At 48.7% G+C, this 19,729-nt stretch overlaps 1 protein-coding gene across 1 annotated transcript; it reads left to right on the top strand.

Annotated features, from left to right (window-relative positions):
• The first annotated feature begins 2,702 nt into the window (after window positions 1-2,702).
• On the top strand, window positions 2,703-17,088 carry CMTM3 (CKLF like MARVEL transmembrane domain containing 3). Its single transcript, XM_018566454.1, has 5 exons — window positions 2,703-2,981; window positions 11,023-11,178; window positions 12,458-12,553; window positions 14,534-14,657; window positions 17,005-17,088. Exons 1-5 carry the CDS (start codon window positions 2,865-2,867, stop codon window positions 17,031-17,033), a joined length of 522 nt encoding a protein of 173 aa, XP_018421956.1. The 5' UTR covers window positions 2,703-2,864; the 3' UTR covers window positions 17,034-17,088.
• Window positions 17,089-19,729: the final 2,641 nt, after the last annotated feature.

Here is a 19,729-nt window from a genome sequence, read left to right as displayed (position 1 = left end):
TTGGCTTCCTTCGGTTCAGCCGAACATGCTCGGGAATGTGTGTAGGGGGGGTGGGCGGGCTTTGTCAGACCTAAAGGATCTGGAGGGGGACAGCACGTCGTGTGCTTCGGCAGACCTTCTCCCCACTTTGGCTGTGAAATGAGATGAAGGATTGTCCTTCGGCTCCTAAGTGAACAACCCTCTAAATTCTTGCAAGACTCTATTTCAGACAGGCGTTGCATATTATCTTTCTGCCACTAGATGGCGCTCTTGTCACAGCAATGTGCAGCCCATTCCCTGAACAGACCTAATACCCCTCCAGGAGACCAGGCACAGACTGTAAAGTACTTTGTATCATACAATACACAATGCACAAAGAAAAAGAATACATTTGTCAATGAAAATAGTTGAATTGTGCTCATTTGTCAACGTTTAAAATAAAATGTAACAATATAATGCATTGCCCAGTATTAAACTGCTGCTGTGGATGTACACTGGTACACTGAACTAGGCTTTGACTACTTCCTTTTGGGGGTCGTTGAACGTTTAGTCCTTGCATGAATGTGTGTCAAAGTGCACGCGTTCACGCAGTGCATCAAAAACATGCAATGCGCTTGTCTTGCCATTACCTGTTAATGGCCCACCAAACACGGCCAGTATAACGCACATTTTTGCCCACACGTGGACAAAACATATGCTCAAAAAAACGTAGATAGCTTGCAGCTGAAAATGCTGCATGAGCTTCTCTGCTGCATTCATCGCGCGTGTGGAAGCCCATTGAAATGAATAAGATGGTACACGGCAACTGTGGTAAATACGCACATAAACATGCACAAACGCGCGTTCACACGTCACAAAGTGTGAAAGGGGCTTTAACGGAAAGCTAAAGTCATCACCTGATTTTTGTTTTGCATAGACTAGGGAATGGTTAAAAAACATCTCCTTTTTTAGTGCCTGCTTCCCATTGCAGAGATTTTATTTCACTTCCTGTCCCACAGACACAACAGGCAGTGAAAGGAAATCTACTCCACATAGAAGGAAAGTTTTCTCGGCAACAAGTGTCCCCATTGGAAGATTTCCCCTCCATTCCTGTTCTGATGACTCGCCAAAAGCTCAACATTTGGGATTTTATGTCACATTGGCTCCAGATAACAATGGTGATTGGGGCACATAGAGAGGATGAGGGCCGGTGCACACCTAGGCGACACCTCACCACGCGGCAATTGTGCACGATTCCGCGCGGATTGGCGAGTGGTCGGGAGTCACCCAGGTGTGAACCGATCGTGCTGTGGGTGCCATTATTTTCTAATGGCACCCCAGTCGCGCCGGGCGGATCGCGTGGTTTCCCGCAGCTCACATCCCGTCCTCCCTTGTCACAGCATTGGGGCTTGTTGTCTAATGGGAGATGTACCATTGCCCTGTAGAAGCTCTCACCCAGGGGTGTCCCTATACATTTTGCCACCAGGGGGGCACATTCGCAGGGAAGGGGAGAGGGTGCTGGTGGTACCTCTGGGTCTGGCTCTGTCCAGCATGCCACCCAGCTCACTGACTTGCCAGGAGCCGGGTGGAACGTCAGTGAGCAACTAGAGAAGTCATTGAGCTGGACGGGACATCAAAAGCTCTTAACCTGGGATGCTCTGGCCGGAAAGTGCCCCCCACGTGACCCAATGAGATGCCATCTGAGGCCACCACCTCAGGCTGCCTCATCAAAGAGACGACCCTGCTCTGACCAGAACTGACGTAACGCATTAAAAATGCACAATTGTACTTCAATGGGCCCTTAACTTGGTACAGTTGGGGGTCGGGAGTTCAAACTAGGCAAAAAAATAAGCATTTAACCCTTGCAGTACAGGCGGAAGCGGGTCACTGTAAGGGTTTTTTTTGGGGGGTGGACAGTTTTCCAGTAATCAGCTTTCAGCAAATCATTTTTTGGGAATCGGTTGGAAAGTTTTTTACCTGGAGATCCTGCCAGTGACCGCACTTCCTGTTGCAAACGCTAAGCTGCTGCCTTGCAATATGTGGCAGCGTTGTCAGCCTGCCCCATGTGCTCCTTCAGCTGACCATTGGGCTGCCTATCAGGAGGAGCATGCATGGCAGGCTGTATATTCCAGCACCAGGGCTCCCAGGGGCCCGCACACCCAGGAAGTCGTGTTTTATGCAGCCACCAACTCCTTTAAACCAACACATGACATGAACCTGTCAGGTTATATGAGAGCGGCCATTGCTGAATCGCTAACTAAGGCGCAAGCTCCTGGGCCCAGTTATCCTCACCCTTCCTTTTCACTGACCTGGAACAAGCATTGCCTATACTTGGCCCATTGGCATACTCATTCTGGGTCAGTAACTCGGTTTATAATGAAGGACAAGGATGACAGCTTTGGAACATGCACTTCCTAAACTAAGTCAGCAATGACAGCTCCCACATTTCTTTCCTGGCAGATCCCCTTTAGGTGCCCCAGTCCTGATTGCTCAGGGTTATCGGATGACAGGTGCTCTTTAAAGAGTGAACCAGGGTGCCAGGAACACTTCATGAGTTGTCTTCTGGGTGACACATCCGGCACTTCCTCTATTCTTAACTACAAGCAGAGACACTGGCACAGAGTGGGGTTAACCCTTTCATCACTCCGACCACCAGCAGATGAATGCAGCCCCGCCATTACCCGAGGGGGAGGGGGAGGAATTAACCCCTTGCCTGCATGTGCTGGAGCACGCCCCCAGAGCTATCGGCAGAAGCGAAGGGACAGCCATGACCCCGTGTGCAGGAAGTGGGCTGCGGCGACTCAGGGGTTAATCCAACCACATTCACACATGCTGCACTTTTTGTACGTTTCCGCGTTGTCACCATTTCCGCTCCCCGTCCCAGAGCCGATCTGCTGAGTCCGACCATGGGGGACCCCGAGACAGCGGAGGAGCCCAGCGCCCCCAGATCCGCCCTCAGCGCCATCATCCCGGGGAAGGAGTTCCTCACCTCCCGCAAGGGGCAACTTCTGCTGGCAGAATGGGTGAGTACACCTCCGTCCATATACTCCTCATCCATCCTCCGATCATAGTCTGTCCCTCCTCCGATCATAGTCTGTCCCTCCTCCGATCGTCATCTCCATCCACCGATCATAGTCTGTCCACCGATCATCTGTCCATTAGCCTGCTGTAAGAACTCTTCACAACTTCTGTCTTTAACAATGGATCCCCCACACACACACACAATATGTTTTCTGCTCTTCCCCTGTTCCTTTAAGTTGCTCTCTCATACCATCTTCTCCTAGCTCTGCCTAACTTCTTTCAGTGCATCCCTCATATGATCAGATCCCAACTCTTCCCAACCTCTGTCAGTAGATTCTGTTCATGATCTGACCCAACTCTGCTCATCTTGTCAGAGGATCCTTCAGATGACCAGATCCTAACTCTGCTCATCTTCTGACAATGGATCCCTCACATGATCTGATCCTAACTCTGTTTAGCTTCTGTCCATGAATCTCTCATATGATCTGTTCCTAGCTCTGTTCAACCTATGTAAATGGATCCTTCATATGACCTGGTCCAAACTCTGATATAAGTTTAGGATCAGCAGATCTCTCATATGATCTTGAATCAGCCTCTTGTCAGTGGATCCCTCATCTGATAGAAGTTTAGGATCAGCAGATCTCTCATATGATCTGATATTAGCCTCTTGTCAGTGGATCCCTCATCTGATATAAGTTTAGGATCAGCAGATCTATCATATGATCTTATATCAGCCTCTTGTCAGTGGATCCTTTATCTGATATAAGTTTAGGATCAGCAGATCTCTCATATAATCTGATATCAGCCTCTTGTCTATGGATCCCTCTTCTGATAGAAGTTTAGGATCAGCAGATCTCTCATATGATGTAATAAACGTTTAGGTCAGCAGATTTCTCATATGATCTTATATCAACCTCTTGTCAGTGGATCCCTCTTCTGATATAAGTTTAGGATCAGCAGATCTCTCATATGATGCAATATACGTTTAGGTCAGCAGATATCTCATATGATCTTATATCAGCCTCTTGTCAGTGGATCCTTTATCTGAAATAAGTTTAGGATCAGCAGATCTCTCATATAATCTGATATCGGCCTCTTGTCTGTGGATCCCTCTTCTGATATAAGTTTAGGATCAGCAGATCTCTCATATAATCTGATATCAGCCTCTTGTCTATGGATCCCTCTTCTGATAGAAGTTTAGGATCATCAGATCTCTCATATGATGTAATATACGTTTAGGTCAGCAGATTTCTCATATGATCTTATATCAGCCTCTTGTCTGGGGATCCCTCTTCTGATATAAGTTTAGGTCAGCAGATCTCTCATATGATGTAATATACGTTTAGGTCAGCAGATCTCTCATATGATGTAATATACGTTTAGGTCAGCAGATCTCTCATATGATGTAATATACGTTTAGGTCAGCAGATCTCTCATATGATGTAATATACGTTTAGGTCAGCAGATCTCTCATATGATGTAATATACGTTTAGGTCAGCAGATCTCTCATATGATGTAATATACGTTTAGGTCAGCAGATCTCTCATATGATGTAATATACGTTTAGGTCAGCAGATCTCTCATATGATCTGATATTGGCCTCTTGTCAGTGGATCCCTCTTCTGATATAAGTTTAGGTCAGCAGATCTCTCATATGATCTGATATTGGCCTCTTGTCAGTGGATCCCACATATAATCTGATGTCATTTCTACTCTCTGAGTCCAGCCACAGACATTAGACGGAACTCTCCAGACTTTTCCTCCCATATGGCATTCCTACATGACAGATATGAAAAAGATTCTTCCAGGGAAGGTGCATTGTGTGCGATCCTTCCACTATCCTCAGATGGAAAAATAGACGCAAAGATGATTTGAATGATGGAAAACAGATGGAAAAATCCAACTCTACAGATTGATTGTTCTGGTGACCTTTGTCTGGAAAAGATCTTTCGTACAATCTTTCCACGACGAATAAACATTTGATTCAGCATTGCCTTTCCTTTATTGACCCCCATCTCATGTCTGCTGGTAGCCTTAGTAGATCCCTCACATGATCTCCACTCACCATCTGAGATCTATTCCTGATCTCAGTTTCTGCTCTGCATCTGTGTGTCCCAGTGGATCTGATCTCAGATTTTTGCTCGACCTCTGTTAAAAGATCCTCATATGCATAACGTCAGCTCTGCTAATCTTAGATCTGTAATCTCTATCAGTAGATCTCTTACAAGATCTGGTCATAACGTCGGTGTCTAGCAATAGATCTTTCCCAGGATCTCAGTTTAGCCTTTGACTTTAGCAATGGATCACCTGCATGATCTGTTCTCAGCTTTGCTTAGCTCTGGTTTCCATTGATTGATTCCTTGTGTGGGATAATATCAGCAGAGTTGATTAAAGTAACTGGGGATGCACCGATACTGTTTTATCGGTACCGAGTAGCGGTATTTATATTTCGGTACTCGCCGATACCGAGTAGCGGTACTTCCGGTAGCATAGAGCCGGCTTCCCAGGCAATCAGGAAGCCAGGCAACGTGTCATTAATCACCGCCCGGCTTCTTGATTGCCTAGTAAGCCGACTCTACTCTGTTTGGCCGGCTGGATGCTGATGGGCCAGGAAGCCGGCCTCGATGCCGATTGGCTGAGATCTGACAATATGGTGACACGACCCCCTCCCTGCAGGCACCTCATAAGATCCTTAGCAGCATTTATTACCATACCAGTCCCTCAGCCAGCTGTGCAGACACCACTCTCCAAGCTCTCCGGGATCTGCCCATGTCTCCTGTGTGTACAGTGCCCACATGATCGGCCCTCAGCTTGCACAGTAGCAGGCTGAGGGCCGATCACGTGGGCACTGTACACACAGTACATGGGCAGAAGATCCTGGAGAGCAGTGTCTGCCCAGCTGGCCGAGGGACTGGTATGGTAATGAATGCTGCTAAGGATCTGTGTGAGGGGAATGATTTGTCTGCAGGGTGAGAGTCATGTTGCCATATCATCAGATTTGTTTGCCCGGCTCAACACTGATTGGCTGGGAAGCTGGCTTTCCCGGCCAATCAGCATGGAGCTGGCCAAACAGCACGGAGCCAGCTTTCCGGCTGGCTATTCCTCTGACCGAAAGGTCCAGTATCGGGAAAGATATCGGAGCATTTGGGGGAGTACGAGTACTTGCCCAAATACTCGGTATCATCACCGATATCAATACTGGTATCGGTATCGGTGCATCCCTAAAAGTAACCATATGAGGGATCTAGTAACAGAGATACCAACACAGAGCTAAGAAGAGTTTGTGAGAAGGATCCGCCAGCAGAAGCTTAGACTGCATGAAATGATATTGGATAAGGATTTGAGATGAAATCATAACACAGATGCAGAGATCTCTTTTATGATCAGTAGATCTCTGTTCATGATACGCCTTGTGTGAACTGGGCCTAATAAAGTCTGCAATGGCTACAGCTTCCTTTGGTCCCTTATTCATCATTTGTAACCCACTCGAATCAATGTGCGTCAGGCGTCACTCAACCCGCAAGACTGAGGACTCTGCTGTGAACGCAGGGTGTAATGTAAGTTTGGTTGAGAAGAATGTCACCGGCTCACCCAAAATCCTTTTAGGATCACCAATTGTTCATGTTATTGAACAATTGCTTTCGGGATCTCGCAGCGTCCCTTCATCAGGGTCAACATCGACGAAAAAATGAACAATTGGTGATCCTAAAAGGATTTTGGGTGTGCTGGTGACATTCTTCTCAACCAAATTTATGCGATGGCGGCGCCAGTCATTTCAGCACCCATTGGTCATTGGGAGTTCTGGTAAGGAGTGCGGCAAGTTCTTCTCTACAACGCAGGGCGCCATGGCCCCGCCTCCTGAGGGGTCCTTACCATGGGAGACGGGGCCTCATTTTAATGTTCATTCACATTAAACATATGGAGAGCAGCGCTGATGTGATGTCACCAGGGCCACTTCTGCATCAGTACAAATGGCGTAGCCAAGACAAGAGACAAAGATGGAGGGGACCCTGCAGAAGACTTTGGCAACGTTTGCCCATGGGCACCTATACCCTGCACCCTCTGCAATGCTGTCCTGTACAACATGGCTGCCTTCATCCTAATTTATCACCAGTCTCATCTGTGGCTGCAGAATTCGCACAGCCTCCTTATTATCACTTAATGCAATGCACATGTGTCGGAGGAGGGGGGCGGGGGACGTGAATTTACTCTTTCCAGATGGGGAATGTGTTCTCACTTTCATCATAGCTGGTTGACATCAGGACAGCGGGGAGTCTGGGGATCAGATTGTCAGTAGCCACACCCAGGGCGCTCCTTCAGATGGCGAGTCTGGGACAGTGAGCTCTCCGGGAGGCCACCAGTCACGATGTCACGTATGTCACTTTCAGCTTCAAATAAAACAAATTATACTTCCTGCAGAATGTCGCAATAAACATTTATAGGACAAGAGCGTTCCAAAACACGTCACATGTGAAGCCGCATTATTGTGTTCTAGTAGTTGAACAATGAAGTAACTGCTGTGCATTTGGTGACAGTTGCTGAGTAGGTAGCGGTGGAAAATAGGCCAGTTTTTGGAATTCTTTTAGTTTCCGGCACCAAAGTGATGAATTTCCTAAACTATTCAATGACAGTTTTAGCGCATCAAAGTGACACCAGCGAAGTGCTGTCCGTGCATCCTAACCCAACTACATGTACAGTAATCTTCCTGCCCGACCCCTATGCACTTGATGTCTGTATCTTCTTGCTGGTGTATATTTATATATATATATATTTATTTATTCATAACTGAGGAGACATTGCCTCCCTGTGATGCCGCCATTGCCAGCAAGTCTTTCTTACCTTTATTTTCTCTTCCGTTGCTCTGTTCGGTGGTAGAAATATACTTGGTACGTCTGGGTATGGGGGAGCATGGCACTCAATCCCCTTCCTCCCAGCACTGGTGCTTGCCAATAGGCATGTGCGTGGACTTGGTTGCTCAAGCCCATGCAAAACTGTCAGTGACACATACCCCTCCCAGCCCTATCAGATGCGGCCAGGGGAATTACCCACCCTTTGTTATATGGAGCGGGGAATGCCCCAGTCACAACTGATTGGGTCAGGAGGGGAATGTGTCACTGACAGTTTTGTGAAGGCTCAGGTGAACTCGGTTCACACCAAGTCCACGCACATCACTACTTGCCCACTGGCTACTCCGACACCCAGCACTGTCACATGGGGCCTAGAAAGAGCCCTCAGCCCTGACTTGCCTACACTGAGGAAAGAAGCGGGGGCAGGGCGGGGCAGGCCTTGTAATGAAAGGTATGTGTGGCTGGGGAGGGGTGAAATGAAGTGAACCTGGTGCTTTGGCCTACACAGTTTTAAAGGTGGCAAAAACAGCCCAATCCCACTCTATATCCGATACTTGGGCCTTTTACGGTTGCCCTCAGGGGGCTTTAATGAGCACTTTTCACCATCACTCACAGAGGTTCCTACATTTCTTGAAGATCCTTTGTGTGCACTGACCAAAGGTCTTAACATCACTACACCACATCATGTCACCTTGCCTGGTGAAGGGACTCTTGGGGGTTCCCAAATGATGTATTCTGTTTTAACTTGCAGAACTTCCTCAGATAAGAGCGGTTTCTTCTCTATTGCTGTCCTGCTTTGCACCAGTTGCCTCAGCACTCCACAGTTGGGCAGATTCCAGTCTGGTGTGCAATGGAGATGTCTACATAAGTCATTTCAGTCCATTCAGCAAGAAGCACAATTACCAGTGACAAGTTCTGGTGCTACAAAGCCGAGGCAGACGGCTCCCTGCTTGTCTTTCTTGGTCCTAGCCAGACGTCTCCCTGCTTGTCTTTCTTGGGCCTAGGCAGACGTCTCCATGCTTGTCTTTCTTGGGCCTAGCCAGACGTCTCCCTGCTTGTCCTTCTTGGTCCTGTGCAGACGTCTCCCTGCTCGTCTGTCTTGGGCCTAGGTGCACATGACCCTGCTTGTCTTTCTTGGGCCTAGGCAGACGTCTCCCTGCTTGTCTTTCTTGGGCCTAGGCAGACATCTCCCTGCTTGTCTTTCTTGGGCCTAGGCAGACGTCTCCCTGCTTGTCTTTCTTGGTCCTAGCCAGACGTCTCCATGCTTGTCATTCTTGGGCCTAGCCAGACGTCTCCATGCTTGTCTTTCTTGGTCCTGTGCAGACATCTCCCTGCTCGTCTGTCTTGGGCCTAGGCACACATGACCCTGCTTGTCTTTCTTGGGCCTAGCAGACGTCTCCATGCTTGTCTTTCTTTGGCCTAGGCAGACGTCTCCCTGCTTGTCTTTCTTGGGCCTAGGCAGACGTCTCCCAGCTTGTCTTTCTTGGGCCTAGGCAGACGTCTCACTGCTTGTCTTTCTTTGGCCTAGGTACACATGACCCTGCTTGTCTTTCTTGGGCCTAGCAGACGTCTCCATGCTTGTCTTTCTTTGGCCTAGGCAGACGTCTCCCTGCTTGTCTTTCTTGGGCCTAGGCAGACGTCTCCCTGCTTGTCTTTCTTGGGCCTAGGCAGACGTCTCCCTGCTTGTCTTTCTTTGGCCTAGGTACACATGACCCTGCTTGTCTTTCTTAGGGGAAACCTTATGATACCAATTCAGTGCGGTGATGTAATTTGCTGATAGTAGAGAAATGGTTTTGCTCTGCATAGTGTGACCAGCTTCTTCCACTGGAACGCTGCCACCAGCAGATTCTGTAGGTCTTGTGTAATAACTTTTCCACAGTGAACAGATTATGTGTCGGATGAAATGTGACTGGCCAAGGAGTACAGACCTCTGTGTTGTGAATACAATGCTCTGGTTTAGCTGGAGGTCATCCCTCATCTCTGGTAAGGGTCACTATAGAGAGACGGACCGCTAGTCAGTGTGTACAGCTCATAGACACAAGATATCTGATGAAGGATTCACTTCCATACAATCCAGGCCAAGCATGCATGTTTATGGCTCATGCAGATTCTTCTCATTGGTCATTTGGGGTGAATAGCGCCAATCAACAAGGAACATCCTTCCCGGGTGATCGGTTCTTCCCCTGAAATCAACCCGTCAGCAACTGCACAGCTATACAACTGGTTCCAGTTAAGGCAGAAATCAACTCTAACTGCATGGCATATAGCTGGCTAAAGCATTGCGTATCCTAAACTGTTACATTTCAGTGCGGCTGATCTCCTGCAGCCACTTCCAGTCTACATATACTCCACTGCATGATATTTCTCAGGTTGGGTTTCCTCATGGTGGGCAATAGCTGTGAGACTTGTGCTAAAACAGCCACATGTAGTCTCCATCTGAAACCTGGAAGACAGGGTGACAACACAGAGGCACGGTTGGAGGACAGTGGCAGGGCGTTGTCACCTATAACAGGAAGTACCTGAACAAGGACTATCATGGCAGGATCGCCAGGTATTATTGCAGATGTCAAATATTGAAACAGACTTTTGAATTTACATTCGCATGTTAAAGTTTATATGAGATTTTATTAATTGGGTTTAGATCTGCATTAAAGAGACCCTGTCACCAATTGCAGGTAAAATCACCAAAAAATCAAGTATTTTAAATGCTTACATTGTATTGCAGTTGAATAAATTATTATGTAGCAGCCAGGGAGGAGTGAAGAGAAGTACTATGGAGCAGAGGTAGCCAAACGTCAGCTCTCCAGCTGTGCTGAAACTACATATCCTATCATGCATCTGAATCTGGGAGTCATGTCTGTGGCTGTCAAGAGTTGAGTTTTGCAATGCTTCGTGGGACTTGTAGTTCTACAACAGCTAGCGGGCCCAAGTTTGGCTACCCCTGCTATAGAGTGTCTGCTGGGACCACTGCCAATGGCACCCAGCAGCAGTCTCAGGGATTTGGATGTCTATACAATAACACATATCCTCCTATGGGAAAACTGATGGTGAAATGAATGGCCTGGTGACAGGGTCTCTTTAATCTGGTGAAAATAGGCAAAGCTGTAGTTCTAAAAAGAAGAAAACATTTTATTTATTTTTTTAATCAACTACATTTTCTCCAGTAACAATATCTTCTGATTCTCGTGTTCGCAGGTCGTGTCTTTTCTCACGTTCATCTGTTACGTGGCATCGACCGCCGTCGGTTTGATGACCGTGCCGCTCCTAGAGTTCCTCTGGGCTCTCTTTACATTCTTTGCATATTCCACAAAACTGAATGAGCAGCTGAAGGGGATCCTGTGGCCTCTGTTGGTAAGTGATGATGTCATATAATAGAAACCAGCCGGATGACTGTGAAAAGAATTGCGTGTTTCCTCGCTCTTCTCCTTGTAATGCGCAATGCTCCTCTGACCTCTGACCCGGATCAAGCCAAAGGAAAGGTCACTTGTACCCGTATCCTCTATGTATGAAAGCTGAACTCCAGGTATAAGGTATTATGTACGCTTAAGCCCCGTTCACATTGAGCGATTTATCGCGCGGTAATTCCCGCGCTATCGGGGCAAATTACAGCGCGATATCGCGCTCCAATGCATTTCAATGGGGCAAAGGGTCCTGCTGTCGCGGGTCGTGTGTCGCTACAGCAGGACCCTTTTTTGGAGCGGATTTAGCCGCGATTCAAGCTTGCTCAATGCAAGCTTGAACGCGATATCGCGCGGCAAATCTTACGATGTCGCGCAATATGCGAATCGTGTGACAAACGCGCGATGTGCATATCGCGCAGTGGGAACGGGGCCTTACACTGGTCCAGCTTGGGGCAAGGTAAGTATAAGTATGTCATCTGCCCATGAGGAGCCTGTAAAGCGATGTCGTTGCCGGACTTATTACTATTCTGACATCGATCTTCCGGGTCCTGTACGGCGCTGTGATGAGCGGCTTCCCCTCTGCTCGGAAAACACAGGGGGTCGCTTGCTCAGCTCAGCAGCCAATCAGAGAACACCAGTACTTTTTTATCAATGAATACAAAGCGTTCTTTGACATCCGCCCCTCGTCCAATCAGAGAACACCTAGTGCTCATTGCTAAAAATACTAGACGTTCTTTGAATGGCCGTCATGGGCCAGATCATTCATTTTGAGATTACAGGATCCCCATGGGCTGATCACGTATGACATATGTACAGCCATGTTCAGTGCAAGTATACATATGTCATACCTGGAGTTCAGCTTTAAAGAAGAACTCCAGGATTGTTTTTGATTGACCCTTGCAGCGGGGCTACCCCCTAGCAATTTCAGTCTAGGAGAGGAGCCGCTACAACTGTGCAGACTGAAGGGAAGGTCAGAGTTCAAACCAGCAAGAGGAAACACAGCGGCAGGAAGTGCGGGGAAATCTCAATGGAAAAAGCCGTTAGGGAGTCTGAATAGAGCTCTATTATACTAGAAGGAGAAGCTTTGGCTGGAGATAATGAATGTCTGTACAGAACATCCCACCATGTGTGTTTGGATGAAAGTACATTCACCTCGTGCCTCTCCCGGGGTGAATAAGTCTGTTTACACATTCACTCATTCAGAGCTAAGCCGGAGATGTTTCTTGCAGGATTTCATTCGCTGCGTGTCCGCCGCCATCATCTACTTCGTGGTGTCTCTCGTAGCCGTGTCCAAATACTCGTGTGGAGCGTCCAAAGCTGCCGCGGTGAGTGATCACTAATACCTAATAAACGATCAATACTTGGGGTGTGTTCATTAATGTCTCACAAATCACAAAATGACCTCCATGTACTCTGATAAAGTGCAGACAATATACTAGGGATGCACCAATACTTAGTACTTGTACTCACCCGAATGTTCCGATGCCTAGCCCGATACTTCCTGTATCAGGAAGCCGGGCAGCTGGTCATTATACGCTGCCCGGCTTCCTGATTGGCCGGGAAGCCGGCTCCATGCTCTCTCGTCACAAGTGATTACACGGCGCCCGGGTTCCTGATTGGCCGGGAAGCCGGCTCCATGCTCTCTCGTCACAAGTGATTACACGGCGCCCGGGTTCCTGATTGGCCGAGAAGCCGGCTCCATGTTCTCTTGTCACAAGTGATTACACGCCGCCCGGGCTCCTGATTGGCCGGGAAGCCGGCTCCATGCTCTCTCGTCACAAGTGATTACACGGCGCCCGGGTTCCTGATTGGCCGGGAAGCCGGCTCCATGTTCTCTTGTCACAAGTGATTACACGGCGCCCGGGTTCCTGATTGGCCGGGAAGCCGGCTCCATGCTCTCTCGTCACAAGTGATTACACGGCGCCCGGGTTCCTGATTGGCCGAGAAGCCGGCTCCATGTTCTCTTGTCACAAGTGATTACACGGCGCCCGGGTTCCTGATTGGCCGGGAAGCCGGCTCCATGCTCTCTCGTCACAAGTGATTACACGGCGCCCGGGTTCCTGATTGACCAGAAAGCCGGCTCCATGCTTACTAGTCACATAGTGAAGAGAAGCATGGAAACGGCTTCCCTGCTCATGGGGAAGCCGGGCGAGTCTTTACACGCTTCCCGGCTAATCGGGAAGCCAGGTGTTGAGTCATTACACGCCGCCTGGCTTCCTTAATGGGACATCCGGTATCGGTATTCGGTATCGGCGAGTACCGGGAAATATTGGTACTCGTACACGATACCAAAATACCGTTATCTGTGCATTCCTACAATATACATCCCCAATCACGGGCTAAACCTCTATGTAATGAAATCAATGACATCTGATAAGGATCATAAATTGTGTGCAAAGAACCTCAACTACTACAATCTCAATGTACATTAGTACACAAAACGTGAGATTGTAGTCTGTCATGGAGGCGAGCTTGGAGCGGTGGCTACTTTACAACACAGTGACCATGGGGAACAGAAGTAGTCACCCTCCAGAAGGTAGGACAGTGTCCGCACCAATTCAGAGATGATTTGAGGATCTACAGCCGAGTGATACACAAATAAGAGACATTTTGGTAATAGTTCGGGTACTTGGATGTATTATGACATTTATCTCCCGAGTTCTGTGTCACTCTAACAGTAGTTTTTAATCTGGACACGAGGGGCGGAGCTTGAACTAATGGGCCCAGCATGATGGCCACATACGTTCCTCCTCGCGGGAGGGGCAGACTCAGTAACTACTAAGGGGGAAATGTGGCCACTGGGCTCTCAATGTGATATAAAATTCAGCTCAGTGGTGTCCATACAAAATAAAACATTTTTGGGTGTATTTGCGGTTAAAGAAGAACTCCAGGACTCTCAAAAACTAACCCTTGCAGTGGGGTCCCCCCGGCACTTCAGGGGTTAACTGCTCATTTTGATCTAGGGAACGGAATAAAAAAGATATACTCACCTGATCTTCTTGCGGTGGTCAGCGCTCGCCTCTCTCCCCCTCCGCTCCGGCTTTGGTATGTCACTCGGCATCTTAATGTCTAATAGACCTGATAGATGTGATGACGTCACGGGTCTTTAGACCGCCAGAGCCTGGGGAAGAAGAGGCTGCAAGGACCGGTCTAGTAGCCAGGTACAAATGAGGATCAGGTAAGTATAGTTTCTTTGCACCCCGAGACCAAAACAAGCAGTCGTGGGTGCCCCAAAACAAAGGTTACCCTTTAAAGTAGATTATATTCTTACTTTGTACTGATGGATCGCCCTTTCTCATTGGCAGGTTCTAGGTTTTATAGCAACAATTGTTTTTGCGATAGACTTCTACATTATCTTCAACGACCTCATCAAGTTCCTGAAGAAAGGCGAGTCCAGTGAGGACGGACCTCCGCAGCAGAAGTCCGATGGTGAGTGTCACATGACTAGTCAGAAGACCAAATGCCCATGTATAGGACCTTGTGTCAGGACAGAGGTCACCCAACAACCTGACATTCCCCATGCTCCGGACAACTTCTGAAGGATGATTTTGGCCTCCCCTCCCCCTCTACAGATGAATACTTACCTTGATCCCAATGGACGCAGTTCTGCTGTTTACACCCAGATCTGTCCTGGCCCCGCCTGTACTTTACAGTCCCAAATACCTCTATGGGATCACCCCAGGCTCGGGACACTGCCCCATACAAGTCTATGGGGCAGGCGTGGTCAGGACAGTGAAGACTTGCTATGCTGGATGTAAGCAAATGACAGAACTGCAGCCATCGGATTGAGGTAAGTCCACGTCTGTGGAGGGGGGGTGGGATGGGTTGGATCAGGGGTATGGGACACAATGATAAATGCATTTTATTTTAAGGTGCACTCCCCCCCCCCCCTGTACAGCCCCCCTGGTCTGATACTTACCTCTGCCCCTGTTCCAGCCATCTTGGATGTGTGGCCCCGCACTCTTATGAAATCATTGTTAGGTCCTCTTCTTCCTGCCAATGTGAATGTAAAACCCATGTGAAGCCAACAGACGCCCATTGACTCAGGCTGTGACTACCACAGACAGCGAGGGACAGAAGTGCTCTGTGGTCTGGGGGAGGCTGGAACCTGTCAGATCTTTATTGCTCGAGGAGCTTTCAGGTAGTAGCAGAAAACCTGGAAGGGGTTCTAATCCTCCTCCGATCTCCAGAACTTCTGGCTGCACAATGTCATTGTTTGTATGCAGTGCTGGAAGGCCGAGCTCTGATCATACTCCATGCAGGTCACCATGGTGTGTTCATCTGGGAGGAGATCTGTCCGGCCTTCTTGTGTAATAAGAGTCAGCTGCACATCCTGATTGTGCTCAGAGTATGAGGGTGACCTGATCCCTCCAGGAAATGAGGGGCAAGGATGAAACGGAGGAAAACACGAAATCCCGAGCACAGGCCGTGCTCCTATCTCGTGTCCCCTATTACATCATGAGGTCTAATACACTACAAGCTCAACCCCTCCCTGCATAGAAATCATCTTCTACTGACCTCTCCTGCTGCCTCCCTCACCAATCTCACAGAAATATCAACACTTGTTGGGGTGTCTATTTCCTGGTCCCCCAATGCAATCCTCCAGCATATAAAGCAGTGTCGTGTAATGATGTATGAGTCGGCAGGAGGAACTATTGAGTGTAGGTGGGTACCAGGAGATGGACACTCCACTGGCCCCTGCAACTGTGTCCTGGAGTGATGTAGGAGTCAGGGGGAGGAACCATTGAGTGTAGGTGGGTACCAGGTGACAGGCACTCCACTGGCCCCTACAACTGTGTCCTGGAGTGATGTAGGAGTCAGGGGGAGGAACCATTGAGCATAGGTGGGTACCAGGAGATGGACACTCCACTGGCCCCTACAACTGTGTCCTGGAGTGATGTAGGAGTCAGGGGAGGAACTATTGAGTGTAGGTGGGTACCAGGCAACACCCCCCCCCCTCCATTCCTGGTGACTATTGTGTCTGGGACAAAAAGAAGTTCAAAATGTTACAGCGGCAAACCAGGAAGCGAGCGGAAACCTTCTAATGGTGACAACTGTCAGAGACGGGAACTCTCCTCACATTGCAGAGGTTTCCACTCACTTCCTGTCATGTCTCTGAGACAGGAAGTGATGGGAATCTGACTTCTGGTGACACAGACAATTCAATCCTGATAGGTTCTACCCTTTCCCCACTCCATCCAGTTAGGAAAATGTTGGGGCTGGAGTGTTGTAGTCCTTACGCTGAACATACACCTCACAATCTCCTGTGGTGGGAGGGACGGCCGGATTGGATATGAATGGAATGGGATGTTTCGGTTTGTCCTCATAGTCCAGAGATTGGAGAGTACGGCGGCCTGATTGTTCATTTACTTGGATTGATAAGAATGTTTGTTCAGCCCCGTGACAGATTGGCTGTGTGTGGCCAGATTCCGTCTTCATTTAAGTAATCCTTCTCCAATGGGAAATGCCGCTTTTCTGGCTGTTATGTTGACGTCAGTATTTTGCCATCTGGATGTCCATATCTGCACGCTTCATCCAGGTCAGTGACTACTGAAGCCCGCGGATCAGCATGACAGCCGGGTCACCAGCACTTTCGGTCTGCAATGGCAGTCCATGTTTGTCCCGTCCTTCCCACAATCCTTTGCGTCACATTGAACTGTATTGAGCCCCCAGCTGGCGCCCACATGTTCCTCTTCAAAGTCGGCGTCTGCGGAGTGCGTATATTTTATATTCGGCGTTCACATAACCCGAGGATGACCTTGTCTTTACCTTGTAGATGACGACTTTGACTCCGATTCCGACTGAGCGCGCTTTCCTCGCCTGCCAGAGGCCGCGCTGGTTCTGCGCCACGAGGAGGAGGAGGAGGAGGAGGAGGTGACGGCGCCATCGCCGGTGTTTGTGTATTTTATATCCCATTACAAGGACGACCTACAACTGGGACTTTATTATAAAGAAGGAACTCCGGTCTCAAGGAAACGCCGGATCGCGTTACAGAATGAGTATCTGTCCAAACCACAAAATGTAACCGATTGTCTTTTTACAGCCATTTCCCTCCAATAGGAGAGAAGCAAATATTCAGCTGAGTGTGTGTCACCCGAAAGAATTGCGTCTGAGCCCGCCCGTCCTATGACATCACGCTGACATAGAGATCTTTCACAGCGGGTGCGCCTGTTGCATTATGGGAGCAGATTTTTTTTTTTTTTCCTTATTGATAGATCTGAAGGATGTGTGGGGTGAGCTGCAATCTGATTGGTTACCAGAGAGAGTACTTTTATACAGGAGAGCTAGGACCCCCGGTGTGGAAGAGGGATTTCTTGTTCTATTCCTGTAATCCAGGGGTAGGCAAACTGACCCTCCAGCTGTGGTGGCACTACAAGTCCCATGAGGCATTGCAAGACTCTGACAGCCAAACGCATGACTCCCAGAGACAGATACATGATGGGATTTGTAGTTTCATCACAGCTGGAGGGCCTGGGTTTGCCTGCCCCTGATGTGTTGTGACTTCTAGTCAGGCCTTGTTCACACCAAATGCAGACCAGATCCGGTCAGGTTTCTGCACACGCAGTGCAGTGGGTTGTGACGCGTTTTTGATGCGTTTAGGGCCGGTTTTGGTTAAAAAAAAAAAAACAAATTAAGTTTAATATGGGCTTTCAGGCACTTGCATGCATTTTTGCGTTTTAGATGCGTTTTTGATGCGTTCCAGAGCAGGTAAAATAGGGCTTGCCGCAGTTTTTTCATCCGGTCTGGATCCGCACGCTGCGATGTGAACTGGAGGTCAAAATACCATAGGAATACATTGGACGCAGTTTTGATCCGGTCTGCACCTGCTCTGCTCTGGATCTGCTCCGCGCTTGGTGTGAACAAGGCCTTAGACTCGGCACTGTTTGAGGTTAGGTCAGCATCGCATGGCAGGAGCGCCCTCTGGTGGGCACTGACAAAAGCGCACTCTCCTACAGAGCTGACACTACCCGGCAGGAGAAGCTCTCCCAGAACACTCTTCAATGGTCCAAATCTAGAGATTCCAATCAATGTATCTTAATGTGAGTATTATAATAATTCGTCTATATTAGAACTCTACTGGCAGGTGGGACTGCGGCATCATTCCGTGCAAGCTCCCTCTTAGGCCCCATTGTGTGCCGCACACAGAGGGCATCATATAAAACATAGGCTGAGATTTTGGGTGCATTGGGCCGCTGTGGGCAGCCTCGGCCAACGCATAGACATGGGCATTACCTTGTGTCCTATGATGTCAGTGCACGCCAGCGGTCACATGGTAGTGCACTGTGGGTGTGAATGGGCCCTGAAGGCTGCTGAGGGGATGAGGATATCAGAGTTGCAGCTTTAAGCCGGTGTAACTGCAACCTGATTATTTCGGAGCAGAATAATGGGGGCGAGATATTCGGCTCCGCACCATATGAGGAGGAAGGTTCTTGTTTAGTGCAGCGGTAGGTCGCTCATGACAGGTCTTCTCTGACTATAGCACCCTAAGCCAGGGGTAGGCAACCACGACCCTCCAGCTGTGGTGGAACTACAAGTCCCATGAGGCATTGCAAGACTGACAGCCACAGGCATGATGGGATTTGTCGTTTCACCACAGCTGGAGGGTCGTAGTTGCCTACCCCTGGTTTAGGGTGCTATAGTCAGGGAAGCCAAGGTAATTACATCTATATACGATATTATCATTCAAGTGTACCTGTCATGAGCCATTTTGTATGATCACCTAGTGACCGTTCTCTGATATCACATGACCCACAGGAAGTGACTGGTCATTGCTCCACCATACACAGGCCACGAGTATACTGCGTGCTTTTATTATTCGCTTATGTGCTCCCATTCCGGTCAGGCAAAGGTTTTGGCACCCCTGGTCTTGTCACATGTAAATCCTAACCGCAGCTAAAAGTGTTTCGTCAGCAGTTGTCACCGGGACAGGAAGGCTCAGACCTCAATAATGCAACAATGTGTCTGTGTCCCCGTTGGAGAAATCTCCCAACACTTCCTGTCCTTAGAGGAAGTGAGGGGAAATCTCTCTGACAGATATACAACCCTACAAAGTCTTGTCTGGAGTTGGGCTTTCACTCTTCGTTATGAATAATCTGCCGGTGACTGCGATCCGGACAGATCAAAGCTCCATCCAGACCTCTGATTGGTGTTCCCAGCCTGTAGCTGGCGAGTGCTTTACGTTGGGCTGGGCGCAGCTTTGCAATACTTTGCTGAATTCTGAGCTCTTCAATCTGAAACGTATGCCGACCACACAGAGCGAGACGATTCTAGAACGATCCGCCATTGTGATCAATGAACCAGAAATGGGCAATCGATGAAAAAGGAAACGTCGTCTCTCATTGGTCACATCGGAAGAAGTCAATCTTTTCCTCGCTGTGCTGGCTCATGTATGATGTGTATGAGGCCTGTAAGGGGAATTCACCTCGTCTGTGGGTGGGCACTCGGGGTTCCGCCACAATGTGCAGCTATTTGTACAATATGGAAACCTACCTGACCTGGCA

The sequence above is a fragment of the Nanorana parkeri genome, unplaced genomic scaffold (genome assembly GCF_000935625.1).
Source record: "Nanorana parkeri isolate BGI_ZX_2015 unplaced genomic scaffold, ASM93562v1 scaffold950, whole genome shotgun sequence".
Lineage (NCBI taxonomy): Eukaryota > Metazoa > Chordata > Amphibia > Anura > Dicroglossidae > Nanorana > Nanorana parkeri.
This window is presented reverse-complemented; position numbering and strand designations above follow the sequence as displayed.